This window comes from Neodiprion virginianus, chromosome 6, assembly GCF_021901495.1.
Source record: "Neodiprion virginianus isolate iyNeoVirg1 chromosome 6, iyNeoVirg1.1, whole genome shotgun sequence".
Taxonomy (NCBI): Eukaryota; Metazoa; Arthropoda; class Insecta; order Hymenoptera; family Diprionidae; genus Neodiprion; species Neodiprion virginianus.
Genome location: NC_060882.1, coordinates 11256718 through 11276024, shown reverse-complemented (window position 1 = coordinate 11276024; position 19307 = coordinate 11256718). Strand labels below are relative to the sequence as shown.

Genomic DNA, 19307 nt, shown 5'->3' with positions numbered 1-19307 from the left:
ATATTGAAGTTCATTTCGATATTTTTGATTTGTAAAAATAATGATATTTACAGCTGCTATAGCCGATCTCCGGAAGCACCTCTAAGAAAAGATGTCTTGCGGTGAGCAAGATATGAAAACAAATGAAAAAACGAAAAAGATTTAGTTAATATAAGTTATTGTACGGTCTTTAGTCGAAGGAATGAGCAAACACTAATTTTTAACAGAACGGCGGCTCCTCAAAACAAAAATTCGATTTTCCCTAAAAAATTTCATCTTAATTTGTTTACAAATTGGAAAATATTTATCGGTGAGAAAAATCCTTCGATCAAGGACTGAAAAATGTATTCATAAAGATTGTGTAAGAATTTGAGACTGATTGGTTCAGCTGTTTCCAAGAAATCTTGCTCACCGACTTTGGAAACATAGTTTAGAGAAAAACGCGTTCAAATTTTCAAAGGCACTGTAAAACGCTTTAGGGCGTCTTTGCAAATGTGCGAGTAAGTTTAAGAATATTTGTCGGATCACCATGAAATCGTCTGTGTATATACTTGAATATATATGTGTATTACGAAAATGAATTAAAAAAAAAAAAAATGGATATTTCAAAAATCCTATCTGCGTATAACCCCTTATGAACGAATGAAAGGATTTTTATTAATTTCAATAAATCGCAATAAATGCAGTTCTTTCCGACTTAAGACTGGCTAAATTTTGTGAACAATGCCCGAGTTGTTTGCAAAAATGTGAATTCTTGTCCGACAAGAACTCGGAAAAGCATAAACCGATGTCGGTATCTCCGTCATTTAGCTTTTATAGAATTGATCGAATGGTAAACAAAGTTGGTGGATCTTTCTTTTTTTTGTTCCATTGTGAAAGCAATAATCTCAAAGTACGAAGCATTTTCAGAACAACTTGTTATATTCTCAAATTAGGATTGTCAGAAATTCGTAAACAGTAATTATAACATCAGGAAGTTAATAGTTTGAATATTCAACTCCTTCAAAATGCTTTTGCAGCACGGTGATTTTTGTTTTATTAACGTCCCGTTAAGTTACTACGTCAAGTACTTAATATGTACTTTGTACTCGTAAGAATTCATATCCCAGCGAGAAAGTGGGACAGATAACTTCGTGGACTGATACTTTCAAGTTGGTCGACTTGTTGCCTGTTTTACTCGACGATTATCCAACATTCGTAATCTCTTCCAAATTTCTCATATTCTCCACGATTGCACAGGGCACGAGAGAAGGGGGCGCCGCAAGAGCGGCGGGTCTGAGGCCCGGCGATGTGATAGTAAAGTGCAACGGACACCGTCTCACGGACGTGCCCTTCGAGAAGGCCGTCGAAGTTATGCGGGGCTCCGGAGTCCTGGACCTCGTCGTTAATCGTCCGACCTACTTCACGCCGGACCCGGGAGAAGCGATTTTCCGGGGATCGAACGGCTACGATTCCGGCAACTCGAGTCTCCTCGAATCCAGTTCTTTGCCACCGGCTTTGCAGGGGCCGCCGCCGCCGCAAGCGCCGATCCCGGGTCGCCACGTCTATCCGCAGAACCAGGGACCCTGCACGAGGAATCCAACGCGACCCAGGACCGGCTCCAGGGAAGTTCAGTGGGCGGATATCGACGGCAAGGGGTATGGATTTATGGAAGAATTAACTTTACCTTGATTAGTCGTTCCCTCGGGCATACAGAGGCGTTTTCAGGCGCGCGGCACAGCCGCGAAGATCCGTCGTTTCGAAAAACCTCGCTTCGAAACGAGTTTAACTTTTCATCCAAGAGGCATATTTTATCACTTGCCTTGAAATCGTTTTTGTTTTTTGCCAACGCGTTTCTCACGTATCGTTCCATGTGTTTACAGCGTAGGGAAACAATTTTTATGTTGAACTTTAGCGTGTATTTCGATCGATTCAGAAAAATTTAAGTGAAGAATCCGGCAACATTTGCCCTGAAATTAAAGACTACCCTATTAACAGATTTTTATGACATTTTTTTCAATTCCATCTTTCATATCATTCGCTTTGAGGGGCGTCCATTAAGCACGTGATCCATTTTTAACCCATATTCAAGCCCTCTTCCCCCCTCGTGACCGCCCCTGAGGTTTTGACGGACCCTTCCTCCCCCTGCTCGTTATCGCGTAGATTTTTTTTACCAATTCGGAAAATTCATGAGTCAGATTGGTACATCATGAAGCGGTTAATATATACTGTGTCCATAATTTACCTGCCGAAAACGATAAACTTTATTGAAACCAAAACTAAAATTTAACTCAAATCCACTCGGTATTCATTGCGAAATCTAGCTTCACCGGTTTGGATGAATACTGGACAGTGATTCGCGATCAGACAAAAATTTTTGTGTCGTAGGCATTTTTGAATACCAATTTAAATAAGTTCTTATTTTCGCTTTTACAAAGCATGACATTTTTGTGTATTTTAATGAATTCGAAACTGTTCTTAACCGGGTGTTTTAAATCAGAATGCTCGCTGAGTTTACCACGGCATTCTTAAGCGTGGAATTGGTGTAGAAGCTACTTGAAGACCGCGGAATGAAATTTCTCGAACGGTACCTTAGGCAAATTTATTAATACAGGCATCAAACCGTTGGAAATTCTCTACGGTAGAGCGTCACGCAACACGTGTAGCAATCAACTCAATGAAGCCAATTTTCACAATATTAACGTGTAGAAAAATGCCGCGCGGTGCACTTTCCTGCACTTATCCCTCTTTAAAACTCTTTCTCTTATTACTTATGTTTTCTTTCGGAATAACTGCAACGCATAGTAGACGGATGCACGTAAGAATGTTGAAAAACAAAAAAAAAAACCTTTACTGGCAATCGATTTCGGTTTCGAGACGCATAAGCATCGACGGAATAATAAATTTCCTACAGGATGTTGGCCAAGAATTATTCGGTATTAGTTACTAGACGATGATCTGGTCTCCGGGCTCGAAGAATATCGCATAGCTTAGATCAAGACATCAGGAAATTTGTTTATTTGTATTTTCGAGACGAGCGACTCGAGGCCAGCGAACTTTTCGATAGATATTACCTTGTCGAGTCTTACGATCCCCAGAGTTCAAGAACCACGTCCTCCTCCTTAGCCTCTCTTACCCGGAGACGTGGGACTGGCCGATGTGAAAGCGCCCTTAGGCCATTCGTGGTCGAAATTATCCTTAACGTATCGAGTACAGTCTCGTTCGTATCTAATAATAAAAGGCTTAAAAATTTCGATGAGGTTTTATACGTTGATCCACTACATTCACTACACGCATCTTTTTTATCATTTGCTTTTCATGGTCACTGAATTGTTGCCCAACGTATCCACCTGTAAGTGTAGCTGTATGGTTATTTTCTCCGCAATTATCACGGCGGTATTTGCTATTCGCTACTTATAACCTCTTACGTTTTTTAATATAGTGACAGAACATGTTGTCCTTTGGCTTCGTCGACCGAAAGCTGCAGCTCTTCGGGATCATGGAGACACATAGATCAGGTAAGAGAACCAACCTTGATTTCATCATTGACAAAACCGGAATCTCAGAGTTCGGTGCGGTGAACTCTACCGAAGCGATTCCTCTCTCTGTAATTATTGTAATTACGTAGCTGAATATTTTCGACATTGCGTTACATGTGTATCAGCAGAGCTCCGCTAACAGCTGTAATCAACTGCGCCCAAACACAAGTTGGATGGTCAATGTCTTCCGAAAGTAATTTCATACAGGCCACTAGGTTACTTGTTTATCATCTCTTAATCACAGAGTTGATGTACTTTCTCTCTCCTCATCTGCGACTTACTACCTTTCATCACAACTTATTCTTTACGCGGCATGCGGGGAGGATAAAGATAATGTACACGATTTCATACCTAGACGACATTTTTTTTTTTTATGTTTACCGTACGGATTGCACATTTTGGTATTCAGAGCGATCTAACGCCTACTTCGTTTACAAAAATTACTACTGGTTGATCTCTCTATCCATCGAACAGCTGATGTTTCGCTCCAAAAAAAGAAATGAACTTACGGAAAAAAAGTTGAAATTATTTTTACAAAACGCCGATTCCAGCCGATCTTGTCTCCATAGTCTGTGTACTCTTTACGGTGCTATATCGATAACTAGCGCCGCAGTTTTCCCAATTAATGCTATTTCTTCAAGCTCATAGATCACACATTTCCGATATGGAGTTAGCTTTCGGTTAAGTTTTCAAAATCGTAATGTCAAAGTATTTGACGATGAGAGCATGCCCCCTGAGTAATGTCTTATAACACATAGATGGCGGAGTGGACTCGGAAGCCGAACAACACGACGGTCATTCGCGTAAATCAGCGCCAGGGTGACCCCAGTCCTTACCTAGGAAAAGGACCACATTTGGGGTATCGTGCAGGCGACTACGAGGATGAGGAACCACTCTATGATCCGGTCGCCGTATCCCGAGGTGGGTACGAGTCGCATTACTTCGAGGCAGATGGCGAGGTCGAAGGGCGGCGACCGGATGGCATGGATGCCAATGGGGTCCGCAGTCCCTTATATGACCCAGTAGCTGGAGGCTACCATGACCCGAAGGCAAGTCGTTTGAATTATTGTACTGTTAATCAGGGTGTTCGAAGGCGATACCACGTATTTCGGGATATGTACGTGTATCGAAGGTTGAAAAAGTGGGTAAATTGTGTTGGATGGCTTACGAATTTTGGGAATTTATATTTTAACAGCCGATTGTTCAATTCGACGTTCAATTCAAAGTTTGTTGAATTCAAAAATATGGGGACCAAACTTGATTTCGACAAAAACGTTAACCTTTTTGCTCGGTAATATGTTTTGCAATACCAATGATACCTTACAGACGCCTTAAACTGATTTACTTCAAGTTTGGAGCCGCTTTTCGTGGATGATTATCCTCTTCGCTATGAACCGATATTTTTTTCAACGAAATGACGACGGTCTGAATTTGAAGTTTGACTTTTCATCAAAAAATTACGATTTTTGACCTGAAGACATTTAGCACATCCTTTTGTCGCCCAATGTATTTTTGTGGAACAATATTTGATTTTGCCGAATAACTTAGATCTTTGGGATGTGCTAAAAACAATTTTTTTTGTATTATGAATCCTATTATGGACGCGAACACCGGAAAAAGTTGTTTATAATTTTTTGTGTGATAAAGTATACAAGTAGAAGTAGATCCTGATTTTTTTTAAGTGGATTGAAAATAAGGTTATTATTACGGATGAATCGGTATAAATATACCAGGGATCTCGAATTTCCTGAATACATTCTACATTTCCGTAATACTTACATTATCATAATCATGATACCACTATCATGCAACTTTGATGATTTCAGGATGTACTCGAAAACGTGTCTACTGCAGGAGATAGAGAAATTAAAACAATTCATTTTTGGACCCTTGTATATATTGCATTTGTACAGGACTCGAAATGTCAAAAAAAAACTTATTTATTGGCACTACATGAGCCTCTACTTTAAACTGGGTTCCATATTCTAAAATATAAGACTTTTTCACATAAAAATATATCAAGTCAAATTTTTTCTGACGGCAAGAACTGCTAAAAATTTGGGCACAAAAGTCCAATTCAAAAACGTGATGGAATTAATCAACTTATTTCTCGTAAACTGTAAAGTATAGAGACCTATAAGTTTCACATTTTTTACATCTCAGTGTACACAATAACGTATTCAAATTTCAGTCAAATCTTAATTTTTACCCTAAACAGCTCGCTAAAAGTTCGTGAATCGGTCCATATAATTATTATTTATAAAATGATAAAAACATATTACTACGAAAGCTCCAAGTTTTCCCACAAGCAATTGAAACTTGAGCGCATTGAACAATTTTCATTGACCATTTGTTTTTCAATCGCAGGATGATCTTCGGGAAGGCAGCCGCTTGGCTGAGTTGCAGTTCATTCAAAAGCAGAAAGAAACGGAAACCAAAACTATAACAACTGTCGAGGTGCACCACGCCATTTGTCCCCCACCACCACCTTGTATGCCACCACCTGGTTCCTGCAAATGGCCAGCTGGACAGTACGCCGGTACGTATAAAATGTTAACATCTGTTACGAATGATGCAATATAGGATGAAACTGAATGAAATCAATCAAACATTATCAACGATCACAAGCTCTCGAATCCGATTTTGAACTCTGATCAGTATTGTACTATTTTGTAATGTGGCAAGGATCAATAGTTATACAATAAGAGACGCAACGCCCGACAATTAATAAGATATCAATAAAATGTGTTCAGAAATTGTTTTCCTGACCGAAGCGTTCCACCTGTAAAATTTATATCTAAAAATTGATGCTCGCCCCATAACATGAGACAATCCTCAGGGAAGACTTTTATTAAACGTTTCTCTTTACAGATTCGAAACCACCGATGAGTGCCGTTGGCGGTCAGATGGGGAGCACCATGTCCATGGGAAGCACCGGCTCAACCGAGACTGAATCTAGCTTAGAGTCATCCTGCGGCAAGGATTCCGCCTCGACGTCTTCGTCCTCGTCGACGTGTGAGCCGGCCTCGTCGTCCTCCTACGTATCCGTATCGGCCAGAAAACTCCTTGACGATCCGGAACCACCGAACAGCATCCCCGCACCACCTGTCGCACCTCCCTTCCCTGCCGCAGCCGCCAACATCGATCTGAGCTCTGCAATTGCCCAAGAACTACAGAGGCGAGCACAGGTACACGTATAAATCATGAATAGTCGTCAGGTTTCATGAGCTTCTTTTTTTAACAATTGTTTGTTCGTTGCGAACATTCCATTAACTTAGCAATAAGAAATTTCTACATTTTCGCATGAAAATATTCGTATATGTACATGTGGTTGATCGATGCTACCGATTATAGTTTGAACCTCTTTAATGTTCCCAGGAGTGCATTGAGAATTCAATAGTTTTATAGAATTTCTATGTTTTAATAGTCACGATTTACTAACGGAAATAGCATGCAGCTGGTATTCCAAGCAATGATTTGCTAAAATCATGACAGTTAAAAAAGTCCTATTGCAAGAAAATTTATCTTCTTGGAAAGTTGTTAACTCGCGAATTTGAATAAATTTCAGAAGCCTGTTTGATTCGTTTCATAATTCTTCGCAAAACAAAACATCCTATAAACTCGCATATATATCTTCGCGGAGTATTTGGAACTTATGGTAAATTCATAAACAGGGAGTTCAACATTTTTTAGACAATTTAGAGCACTTTACTTATTACTTCTATTATTGCATGAAGTTTAACATACCTTGATAAAATATCTAGTTTCTCCGATACGCCCAAAAAAATTTCATTCACTTCAAAGAAGTAACAGTTTATTGATAATTCGTATTTTCGATACCATATTACAATAAGATGTTCAGCTTCTCCCGTTTCTAAATTCATATATCTGCACAGGGTTCGAATATAATATAAGTACTCGTATAATTCATTCATACACTTTGATACAAGCCTTTGGTCGGCAACAGGCTGCTTTGACCATAATGCAATTGCTATGTAAAACATACTGAGACTGACACTGACCTTCGCGATGCATATGCTGTTAATAAATATTAGCAGATGCTTATTCGCATGATATATATACATATATATATATATATATATATACACTGTACCTACTCTAAACTTACAAGAATAAATATACCCACATCAACTTCCAGGTAAAGCATCTGATACAAAACGGACAATATAGCCATACGTCTCATCTATACGTACATAGGAATCAGTCTGACTGGTTTTTGTCAAGTTTAGTATATAATAGTAATGATGAGACCCGGTCAATCTTTGCATACGGATGCATTCATTCGAGTATTTACCGGGTGAAAAATTCTGACAGTGAGGTCACTTATTATTCTCTATTGTATGCACACAATGCGTGACGTAATCGAAGTATACGAGATAATTAGCCCCAACGGTATAGAAATTACATAACTTCGCACTGACGTTATTCTCGAATTTCAAGCTAGTCATGTTGATGAAAAATTATTCTTCACACAAGATAGTGATACATATCCGGCATCGGGTAAAGTACGTGTAAAGAATACAAATCCGAAGTTCAATTCAAGCTTTTTCACATTTCTACAAATCGCCAACATATATTTTCGAGAAGGTTAACGTTTTTTTGATGGACGAAAACAATTACCTAAGTTTATATACACACTTACGATTTTCTTTTTTGTTGCTGCAGAGAAGTTTAATGAGTAAACAGTAATCATCTGGCTCAGATAATTTGTATAAAATTGACGTTCACAAACAAACTTGTTTACGAATCATTTTTACAGTTTCTTCCTCTAAGGCTGTCGAAAACTGCGCGTTTTTACTTTGAATTCAAGGTTTTTCCATTCCACCTTGCGTTAAGATAATATTTCGTTATTCGCCTCACGAATTTTACGTTTTAATGCTTTTTGGCGCAGTTTTATAGGCGACGCATTCTTAACCGTAGTCGCTGCTCCAGCAAACTCTTATAAACAATCCGACGACTTCGCATGTTTAGCCGTTGTGATGTAATATACGTATATTGTTATGTATTACAGAAAGCGAGGGCCACACAAGACAAGTCGAAAGCACAAGAGGTGCGAAATTCGCGGCTGGTGGAACCGTCTAAAATTTCACCGGCTCACGAACAGAAAATCACTCATGATAAGGTAAGTACTTCGTTATTTTTGTCATTTTCGTAACGAAGAACATACAGATCAGTACAGATTGATAAATATTTCCAGCCAATTAAGCTACGATTTCATCTGAATTTTTCTTATGAAAACTGATAGCAATTGTTTATTGGTCGCGAATCGGTTGACTTATACTACATGAATTACAGACGTTTACGGACCGATGGAAAACTTTTGAAACTAAGTTATATAAATCTCTTACTCGCGACTCAACGCCGAGTAACTTTTACGCAATATATTTTCTCGCGAGTTTTCGCGAGAAAATATCAAATGTTGCAAATATTTCAGGTATCCCAGAATTCTAGGTGTAATTTGTAGCCTCCTTAGAAAAATAAGCGATATTATTCCGATTTACCTGAATAAAATGCACGCGCAAGTTTTTATAATGACATTTTAATTATTCTTCGTCGTTCTTTTAATCTTCGGCTCTTTTTCGAAATCTTGTTCTTTCACTGAAATCAGATAATAGCAAAAAAACGATAACGAAATCCAGAAAATTCCGCATAAACTTTTATATTTGAACTTACATCCAATTGTGAGGAATTGTCACGATTATACCAATACTTGACCTCCAAATTTTAATTTAACCCTTTCAGTCACGCGATTTAGTTTTTTTTTTTTTTGGCACGGAAGTGCAATTATACGTTTCCTATGTATTTTCCGACACTGAATACGAATCCAATGTCAAAAATTTATTAAAACTAAAAACAACTCCGACAATGGGGTGAAAACTGGGTGAATTATCAATATTCTTTTGGGCAGCGTTCTTAAATGAGATTTATATGAACATTTATTTTGAAACAGTACGATTGTAGGCCTAAAATAAGTGCAACCCTTGTTACTATCTATACGCACCCATTAGGAGGGTTAAAACTGCCCCTACGCATTAAATTTTTTAAATCTAATGGCCATTCTGAGATCTTTGTTTGTAAACCAATGAATTCCAAGCATTTTTAGTATACGTTTATTATCAAATTTCTTCGCTAACAAATTACATTAACGAGAATACTTTTGTTTCATATGCTTATTTATAAAAATTGTAAGTAATTATGGATTCAAAAAAAATCCTAATTATTTCAAAGTTTAAGTATTTTTCTACCTGAAACTGGAAAAAAATTCAGGATTTTGCATGAAATATAAAAAAACGACAAAAAAAAAACCGGGCACCACTATAGTGGCTTTTGTTACTGAAAGGGAGGGTTAATATAATATCTCAATAACATGAGAACCTGTTAAATTCTCCGAATCAAATACATTTTTGACGGGAAAATGTCGGAGAGCAAGTGAATCTGAAATTTTTGCTACTTATTTCTCAACCGACTTCCAAGTTCACTGAAACCAAATTTTCATCTGGAACAGTTCGCCATTTCAACCAAAACTTACAAAAATATTTTTCTATCTAGTAAGAAAAATACCGTGACTTTTCTCCAAACATCGTTCTGTATTCATTTAAAATTGACGGGGCATTTTGAAAAGACGCGAGTCAGTATAATTTGAGAATCTCGTTAACTGGTACAATGAAGTTTTATTTTTGGCTTGAAGCGTCCCAACGTGTGAATACGGAATACGTACAATTCTGAACCGGTAAAAATGACTTCCCGGACATTGGATCGGATCTTCGTCGCGTTTCACGTGGTTCAGATATAGGCACAATGCCCGAAGTTAGTCAACTGTGAATGAATAATGGTGATTTGGCGTAGTGTGTTAGCCGTAAATAATAAGCGATAACGAAGCATGCCTTTCCGAGTTCCGAAACACCTGTAACAGAGCATATAATTCTGAGGCTTGCCTAACCCAACGAAACATCGATTCAGTTACACTTTATTCGACACTTCGTAGTTGATGGAGGAGTTCAAACGCGCCCACCAAAGAATGTTCAACTGTAAACGGAACGGAGAAGCCAACGGCGATGACGAGCAGGCAGCTGCTGCACCGAACAACGCTTCGACTCCGGCTGCCGAAACTTCGGAACAGGTAATTTTTCAACCGCCACCATTGTTATTAACAAGTAATTTTACGTATAACAGAATGCAAGAAAGTGAGACGTCTCGTTTGATATGCAAATTATACGTAATTCCAAATTATCTACAGAGGATCCTTTGGATTTCCATATTCGCACATCTGTACATTATTTGTAGATGTTGCACCAGTTTAATATCTTCACAAATGTATTTCGTGAAATTGTGTGTACCTAATGTCGATCATTATCGACGTGATTATTCGTCACTGCTTGTATGATGCTTTAAGCAAATGCGTCATTCGATTAGCATGCATAATCGTATATTCAGCCGCCAAATTATGTGTGCTATCTAACGATCTTTTATCACTTTACATCAATTTAACAGTAAATGTTTTATTGCCTGAGCAATGCCGCTGCTTCTTTTGTCGTGTCTCGTGATACCTGATAGAATTTTTTCATTCAAATTCACAAGTGTACAACGTGTGATATCATTTAAGTGTGATTATGGATAAAAGATATGCGTTGTATACATACGCACGCAAGCGCCCGCAATCGTTATTATTAGTACTATTCTTCAAGTCTTTAGGTACTTTATTTTCGGAGTTGATCAATTTACGAGTTCGTGATGAAAGATTGATCTTTCACTCATTCTTACGCTGAAGCGATATTAGCCTGTAATTTGAAATTAATGGACTTGTTAATTGTAACACGGGTTTTCCGTAATATTTTCAAAATTAACAGAAATTCCTAAGCTGTGTAATCTTCTCTGCGGTTAAAAGTATGCCATTAATTAAAATACATGATGTTGAATCCTCTGAAACCTCTCACAGAGGTTACCAATGATGTGGTCTGATCTTTTAGCTTAGTTCATCAAAACAGTTTCGGTAATAAATTAACTTCCGCGATCGTCAGAGTGTTGTATAAAATTTCGAAAAAGATACCTTTACACCTCTAAATCCGTATAGTTTATCAGAAATAACCAAACGATTTTTTTGTACAATTTATTTCTCATCTCTTGTCCTCTTCTTTCAATGAAAGAACTCTGTTCAACGATACAATACGTTTTTTAGATTGTATGATTAGATAAAAATTCTCACCGAGTCAGTAAAAAATGGCACGGAAAATTTTCGGACTGGGGAATACGGAAACATGAATCGAACAAATCTTATCTACGTCGAACAAGCGATTTTATAGAAGACACATGTTAATACAACATCGCGGGAAATCGCCAAACCTCAAGTACAGCAATAATTATCTTTTTTAAATTTTTACTAGCTCCTTTTTATATACGCGGTCGAATGGTGCAGTACATATTTCCGATAGCATATCTGAGGGCACTATATTTATAAATCAGTACGGCATTTTTGCGGCAAGCGTTTCGAGCGAGATTATGAACATTTTGAGATAAAATCGGAACGTGCACACGTATATAATCCGTAATTTTCAAAGTATAACAACCGATCTTGGAAGTGTATATAGATTGCGCATACACTCTTACGTATACCTTGTATTCACGGATTTGCGATAAGCACGCGCGTGTTATATCGCTCTTTCGTGTGCTCGGACGACGCACACACGCACAGAAATTTACACCTGCGATAAACGTCCGAAGGAATCATGTGTTCAGAATTCACATCGAATACGGGCAAAGCGTGTTATGCCAAGCCGCTGCATTCGAGTGAGATGCAGAACGCGGTATGACGATTGTTACCCGCGAAACACCGAAGAGTGCAATCGATTGCGTTCGTGTTCGTGTTCCTAGCACATTGTCAGTTGTATTGCGGAACCAACCGAGCCAAGAAGCGTACTTACCCACTCTGAGGAAATGTAGCATTATATCCGTGGTTAAAGACACGCAGGTACGCGAGGCTCAGTCGCCTGTGTTCACTCATTCAAGCAACAGTGGTTATATAGTCACGATATTATACCTAGACGAAGATGAAGATTCGAGCGAATAGTTAATACAGAGCCTACAATGGCAATAAAACGAGAACGATAATTTTTGGTCGGATTTTCGTGATTGAACAATAAAAACAAAACAGGTTTCCATCATTCGCTTTCCCCGAATATTATTTCCACAATTACAAGTGATCTTGTACTTACTGACGATAAAATTTGTTTCCGCGGTAGGATTGAAAGTGATTTACTACGGTGCGTGAAATTTAAACGCTCACAACAATATTATTAATACAGCCAACGAGTTTTTAGTATGATTAAAAAACTTTTATTACCTGTACGTACACTTGTGTGCAGATGCGTTATACGTATCGCGATTGGACAACTTCAATGATACATTTCTCAATTTATTTTCATCTTGAACCAACTTTTTTCGATCATATAATTGAACTCCGGTATACATAGATAATAAGTGTGAAAGAACTACATGATATATCGGAACTTCAACACGCGTCTTGCGTTTGTCACGCGCGATGAAACTTCGTTATATTGTCTGTCGTTTGTTAGATAATGAACAATTATTACATGACGTAAAGTGAAATTGCATAATGATGTTTCACAGTGTACGGCATTATGTGGCCTATGTTTAGAATAGGAAGATTAAGTTGTACATACACCTACAACAATAGCGCGTCTAGCCGGCTCTAGGTAATTTATAAAGAAAATGTTACAAGTCAAGATAACAGTATACCGATTCTTTTCTTATAACATCGCAAGCCAGGGAAAGAATTTCATTCATCGACCGGAATAAGCATTGACCGTATCTAGCCTAGATATTACATCTGTACCTTAACTGGCGGTGCGCAATACAACGTATATTATATACAGAGTATATGTAAGTACATACATGTATTAATGCGGCGGTTTACGCACGCTTTAATAACCGCGGAATTGATGATTTCCTGGAAACGTAACAAACTACAAATAACGCGATACCGGTACTCCATTGGAAAAAAGTTATAGCCACATAGTTTAATCAAATTATATGAAATCTCGTGCGTCATTCGAAGCTTTGGGCCTATAATGTGGTTATGAAACGGACGTAGCTTCGCAGAGTGAAATAAGCTATATAGAGATCATTGGTAATTTATTGGGAGGAAAAACAAGCCTTGGCTAATAAACGTGTGTGTCCGTGCGTGTATGTATAAGCGGCTGCTGGTTTGTAGAGCGAAGCGCAGAACGTACAGGTGAATGTGTACATACAGATAAGTAGTGCAAATAGACGTTAAAACAAATGAATACCGCACTGAGAACAAACGACTGGTCTTACTTAAATGATAAGCCTGCAAAGTTGGGAACATTACTTCGTACGAGGATGAGCAAAAACGGGGAACCGTCGAGAAAATCATCGGTTTTAGTCACAGTTACGCCTTACAATGTGAGTCAAATGTCTAATTTATCCATCTTATCGATTGTTTATCGATACGTAGGCACGTAGGCTCAAATCTCCAACGTATTATCGAAATTTTACGACAAAGCAATAATTTTTATAGGCTACGATTATAATATTTTTTCCAATACAGATATTTTTTCTAGGAATCCTTAACCTCAACTCGAATTATTATTCAGTATTTCATCGTACATGTACAGAAAACTTTTTCGAAATCTCACGTTCTCTTGCAGCATTCATCCATTAATATTTCGAAATAAATCAAAGCTGAAGTTGGAACCTGTGATAAGTGAAGTCACTTCTCGCAGCCAAGGGCAGTGTAAAGTAAAAGCGATTCTACCGATCACATCGTTGATTAGCGACAGCTAAAATTGACTAACAACATTTTAAAATAACGATGTTCTCGAACTAAACCAATAATATTCAGTTCAAAATTCCTCTTCGTTATGCCAGAGTATGTATAACGGATCTTTCCTTGCGAATTGTAATGAAAATTTGTCTAATGACTTACAGGAAATAGAAGTGAATTCATTCGATGCAATTCTGTGGTTTTCAGTCATAGAATGTTCATATTGTATTCTACATATATAATATATACGATTGTCTTTAAATGATAACGAGTGCGAGGCATTACATAATTATTAATCTTTCCCAAAATCAAATATTTCTCAGTTTCGATACGAAGGCAATAACATGCTCAACGTTAACAGATAGTAGATGAATCATCAAATTCTACATCGAACCACATATTGATATTCCATAATATGTGTACTTAATCGTAAAACCGATAAACAGCGTCTCTGAAATCGCCTGAAACGATTCAAAAGTTTCCTCAACGACGTATGCACGGTATAATAAGGCTAGCAGCTAATTAACCAACTTTGATCTCTCTGTCGATTACGCAGGAACGTCGTGTCAACGGCGTAGTGCGACGCCAAAACCCCGGCGCCCCGACGCCGCCGCCGCCGCCACCTCGCGGAGTAACAGCTCAAAAACCAAAAACAAACGCGAGTGACGACGCTGTGGAAATGCAGAGCATAGAGTCGTTCAAATTGAAGGAGCCGCAGAGCGTCGCGACGCCGAAGCCACCGTCAACCTACTTCCCGGCATCCCGGGATGAATCAGACAGCAGCACCCGACGAACCGGAAGTCCAACGGGGAGCGGGGATACGAAAAAGCAGCAACAGCCGACGGTGCCGATGGCGCCTAGCATGCCGAACGGGGCAGCAGCACCGGTCAACACCGTCGTCGGCAAGGGGAAAGTTGCCATCAGGATAGGTGCTTATTCGGGCGAGGCGAAGGCACCGTCGAAATTGGACTTTTTGGGGGGCCAACCGCCGACGGGGACTCCGACGCCGACGCCGATAGCCAAGGGGGTTGAAACGACGGATTCGGCGCCGGTAGCATCGCGTCTTCAAAACGAATTGGCGGCCACGCTGCAGAGGTCGAATTTAAGAAAAAAGACTGACGGGGTAATTAGCGAGACATGTTCCTTATATACTAATTATTACGACGATGTTAGTAGTCATGAGTCAAACAAACTCGTTTTTTTTTGCAGTACATGTAACACAGACGTATGAGTGATTTCCGCAAATTGAATCCATGAAGTTTAAAAGTATTTGTCGCACATTCGAATGAAACAATTAATGCTTCTATAAAAATATTTGACGTAAAATAAAGTCCGTTAGTTCCAGGTTCGCATTACAGAGAAAAATATTGTTCTTTAGGATATTCATCAGGTAGATTTGAACCCAGGCGCTAATCCGAAATGGCTGTTGTTAGACACATCTGTAATTTTATTTTGGCTCTGTACTGCTTTTCAGAGCTCGTTGGATATTAAATTTAATGTTCATCTTCAACCAAGTTCCAATTACCGAGAATTTAATCCGCGAGATTACCAGTAAGTGTGTACAATGTGCATGCTTGCAAGAAGAATTTGGTACAGTTTACATTTCAGTTCCGTGCCGATGCAACAGGCTGTGTAGTAATTTACGGAGTAGATAGAAACTACGCCCCAAGCCTTGGGAATACAGTATTTTGATTCATTAGTACGAAACGCGTTAGGGATTTTCAGCTCATTGTAGCAAGCGAGAAAGTACTTACACGTTTTTAAATTATACCTCTTTACCGCTGCAGGGGCGAAGCTAACGAAATTTTGATTTTTATCTCAACAATGAGATGGGAATGTGTCGTGAAAGTCTGACACGCGTAAATTCAGACCTACCGGTATGACGACACGTATATGTATTACACTTGTTAAATTTTTAGAAACTAGGAAGCAATTCGCATTTCTTTTTTTATCTTCATTGGTTAGTTCCATCAATCAGGGTATACCTGCTTTGATTAAGTTGTGATATAAGTTTTCTTCGAAATTTATTCGGACTATGTTTTTAGTAAGAATGGATTAAGAAATGTCAACTTGTCTCGAATCCCTGTACGTTTAAAATTTGCTTTCGAGAAACTAATACGAAGATTTTCCCATATGCATCAAAAGGGAAACTGTACTACGAGAAAAATTTTTAGTTCAACATTCTCGTTTTGGAAAGTTCAATTTTTACTTATCTTGTTTTACTAGTCTTACTTTACTAGTTTTAAAATTAACAAGACTCTACCGTATAGCTAGACTCTGTTCTAGAATGAGTTTGTATTTATTGTTATGAAACAGCGGAAAATTAAAAAATGCAATACATAAATTATTATATTTGATCTCCAGGAGAACGCTACTGCAAGACCGGTATCGAACAACGCGGCATCCCCGACTAGATTCGGTGCTGAAAATCCAGCGATTATAACGCAAAGCAATGTCGAAAGGTTGGCTGCTGTTCTGAGTAACAAGGTTACCATAAAGATCAACACAATCGACAGTGTCTCGCGACAAGATTAAATTTCTAGATGTATTCATTTGTAAATTTTGCTATACATATATAAATATACATCATATTAGTCTATACATATATAGGTAATGTTATCAATATTATATACATAATTATATACGCATTTACAATTTTTTATATAGATATATACTTTTTTTGTATTATTTATTGCTAGGTATGTATACATATATATACTGTATGTATTGACCAATGGAACCTATTTATAGGCAACTATCATTCTTATGATTATTATTACTATTATTATTACCATTACTACGTTTTACGATTATGCTTATTATTCTTTTTAATTATATTATTATCACTATATATCGCACATATGTATGTATGTGGTACGTCGTATCAATTAATACAGGCATTGCTATAATAAAGGATGTATACATGATAAACGTCTCCTGATATTTGCAATGATAAATAATAACAATTTTACCTCTACAGATTATTACATGGAGTTGGTGTAACACTGTCACAGTACATTATGTAACAAGGAAATAATCAACTTTTATTACTGTGTTACATATAGAATTTTCAGACTCAACTGTGTTCACAATATTGACTTCAAAAAAAAGAAGAGAAAATCCAAATACCGCATAAAAGTAATACACGGACGTAGGTCGGCGGTAGTTAATGTGTGGGAGCGAGTACAGGACTGCAGGCCCTGGTGGGGATGTAGAGGGTGAGCCCCCTAAAACATATACTTTTTATAATGGAATTAATTTTAAGAAATCTTGGAATTCCAATAAAAATAATTGTCTGGGATTTATTCTATATCAGCAGCATCAATAATTCACACGATAATCAATTATAATACAGAGAGATGTAGTTCAAGATGCAGAAGAAGTAGAGAAAACCAGAAAAAATGTACAAGTTTTCATTGTAAATTGACAGTCGGTAACAATGCGTAAAACATCTAGCCTCGGTAATGAGCAAAATTTTCGTGAAAACATCCGAGTCGTGCACGGCAATGCGGCGTGCTGTTCAAGACTGAAGTTAACAGAACTAACGGCCGACAGCTGTGTCATCTTTTCTTTCTCCAATTTTTTTCTCTTTCTCGCTCTTTTCAAACGTTATGAAAATGTTGATGTTCCGTTATAGAGGTCTTTCACCATAGACTTACAAAAGATAGACTGAGCGCTCTTATGAGCCGCTTGAAGCAATCAATTAAAGGACAGAAATATGCCGGGAGTACTCCTTTCTCTCTCTCTGACGATATTGGAGGCGGGGATGGAGGCGGTAGAGGAGAATGAGGCGAAATTATGCGTCTATATCTATAGCTGTTCCACTTCCACTGCTTCGTTGTCTCCCACCATGACGCCGATTGAAAGGAGAGAGCACTACTCCCGACATATCTCTGCCCTTTATATGTAAGCTTCAGTACATCTTATAGGAGCGCTCAGTCTATCTTTATAAGTCTATGGACTTCACTCGGACCCTGTCATAGTTGAGGGCAGCACTATTACTGGTTCTAAAGAGGCGAGAAAGTTTAATTCTTAAATTTACTTTTCATAGTCAAATAACATTTACTTTAATAGATTATTTATGAAATCAATCATGTCTATTCGTAACAGACAATTTACGCTTGGATAAATTGTGGAAAACGTAAATCATACATTATCATACATCGTACATCATACATAGTATTAAAGTTTGGAACCAAATTTTAGATGTTCGGATGTTCGGAGGTTCAGAAAGTGACGTCACCTAAAATTTTTTTTCTCTTGACGTCATCGATCTATGGTAATCGACGACCAAAATCAGCTAGCCGAATTCCTCAGTCCGGAAACTACCGCGTAGTGGAGAGGACGTATGAAACTCGCGCTTCGCAGATTTCGTGCATCGGGTTCTCAACCTCTTGAATCCTGCGCTCCAGGTCCGCTGCCTGGTAACTTTTGACCTTCAGGACTAATTTTCCGTAGTTTTGGCTGTCTAGATCCTCCATCTGGTGGATCTCGACCTCCAGTACTCGCGCTCCGTAGTTTTGGCTGTCCAGATCCGTGACCTGGTGACATTTGACCTTTACGAGTAATTTTCTATGGTGACTGCGCTCCAGGTCCGCTACATGGTGAAACACGACTTCCAGGACGAGCGCTCCGTAGTTTCTACGCTCCAGGTACGGTACCTGGTGAAACTCAACTTCCAGAACGAGTGTTCCGTAGTTTGTGCGCTCCAGGTACGGTACCTGGTGAAACTCGACTTCGAGGACGAGCGCTCCTTAGTTTCTGCGCTCCAGGTACGCTGCCTAGTGAAACTCAACTTCCAGGAGAAGGGGTCCGTGGTTCCTGCGCTCCAGGTATGCTACCTGGTGAAACTCGACTTCCAGGACGAGCGCTCCGTAGTTTCTGCGCTCCAGGTACGGTACCTGGTGGAACTTAACTTCCAGAACGAGTGTTCCGTAGTTTGTGCGCTCCAGGTACGGTACCTGGTGAAACTCGACTTCGAGGACGAG

At 38.6% G+C, this 19307-nt stretch overlaps 1 protein-coding gene across 2 annotated transcripts in view; it reads left to right on the top strand.

The window, feature by feature from the left end:
* Positions 1-17246, top strand: part of LOC124306928 (uncharacterized) — a 54141-nt gene extending 36895 nt beyond the window's left edge. For both annotated transcript variants that reach the window (XM_046768098.1, XM_046768099.1), the window contains 9 exons: positions 1219-1616; positions 3401-3476; positions 4256-4546; positions 5865-6036; positions 6369-6685; positions 8530-8640; positions 10504-10638; positions 14876-15442; positions 16684-17246. In XM_046768098.1, the coding sequence (XP_046624054.1) occupies positions 1219-1616; positions 3401-3476; positions 4256-4546; positions 5865-6036; positions 6369-6685; positions 8530-8640; positions 10504-10638; positions 14876-15442; positions 16684-16854 (2238 nt within the window). In that variant the 3' untranslated portion in view covers positions 16855-17246. The remainder of the gene's footprint in view (positions 1-1218; positions 1617-3400; positions 3477-4255; positions 4547-5864; positions 6037-6368; positions 6686-8529; positions 8641-10503; positions 10639-14875; positions 15443-16683) is intronic.
* Positions 17247-19307: the final 2061 nt, after the last annotated feature.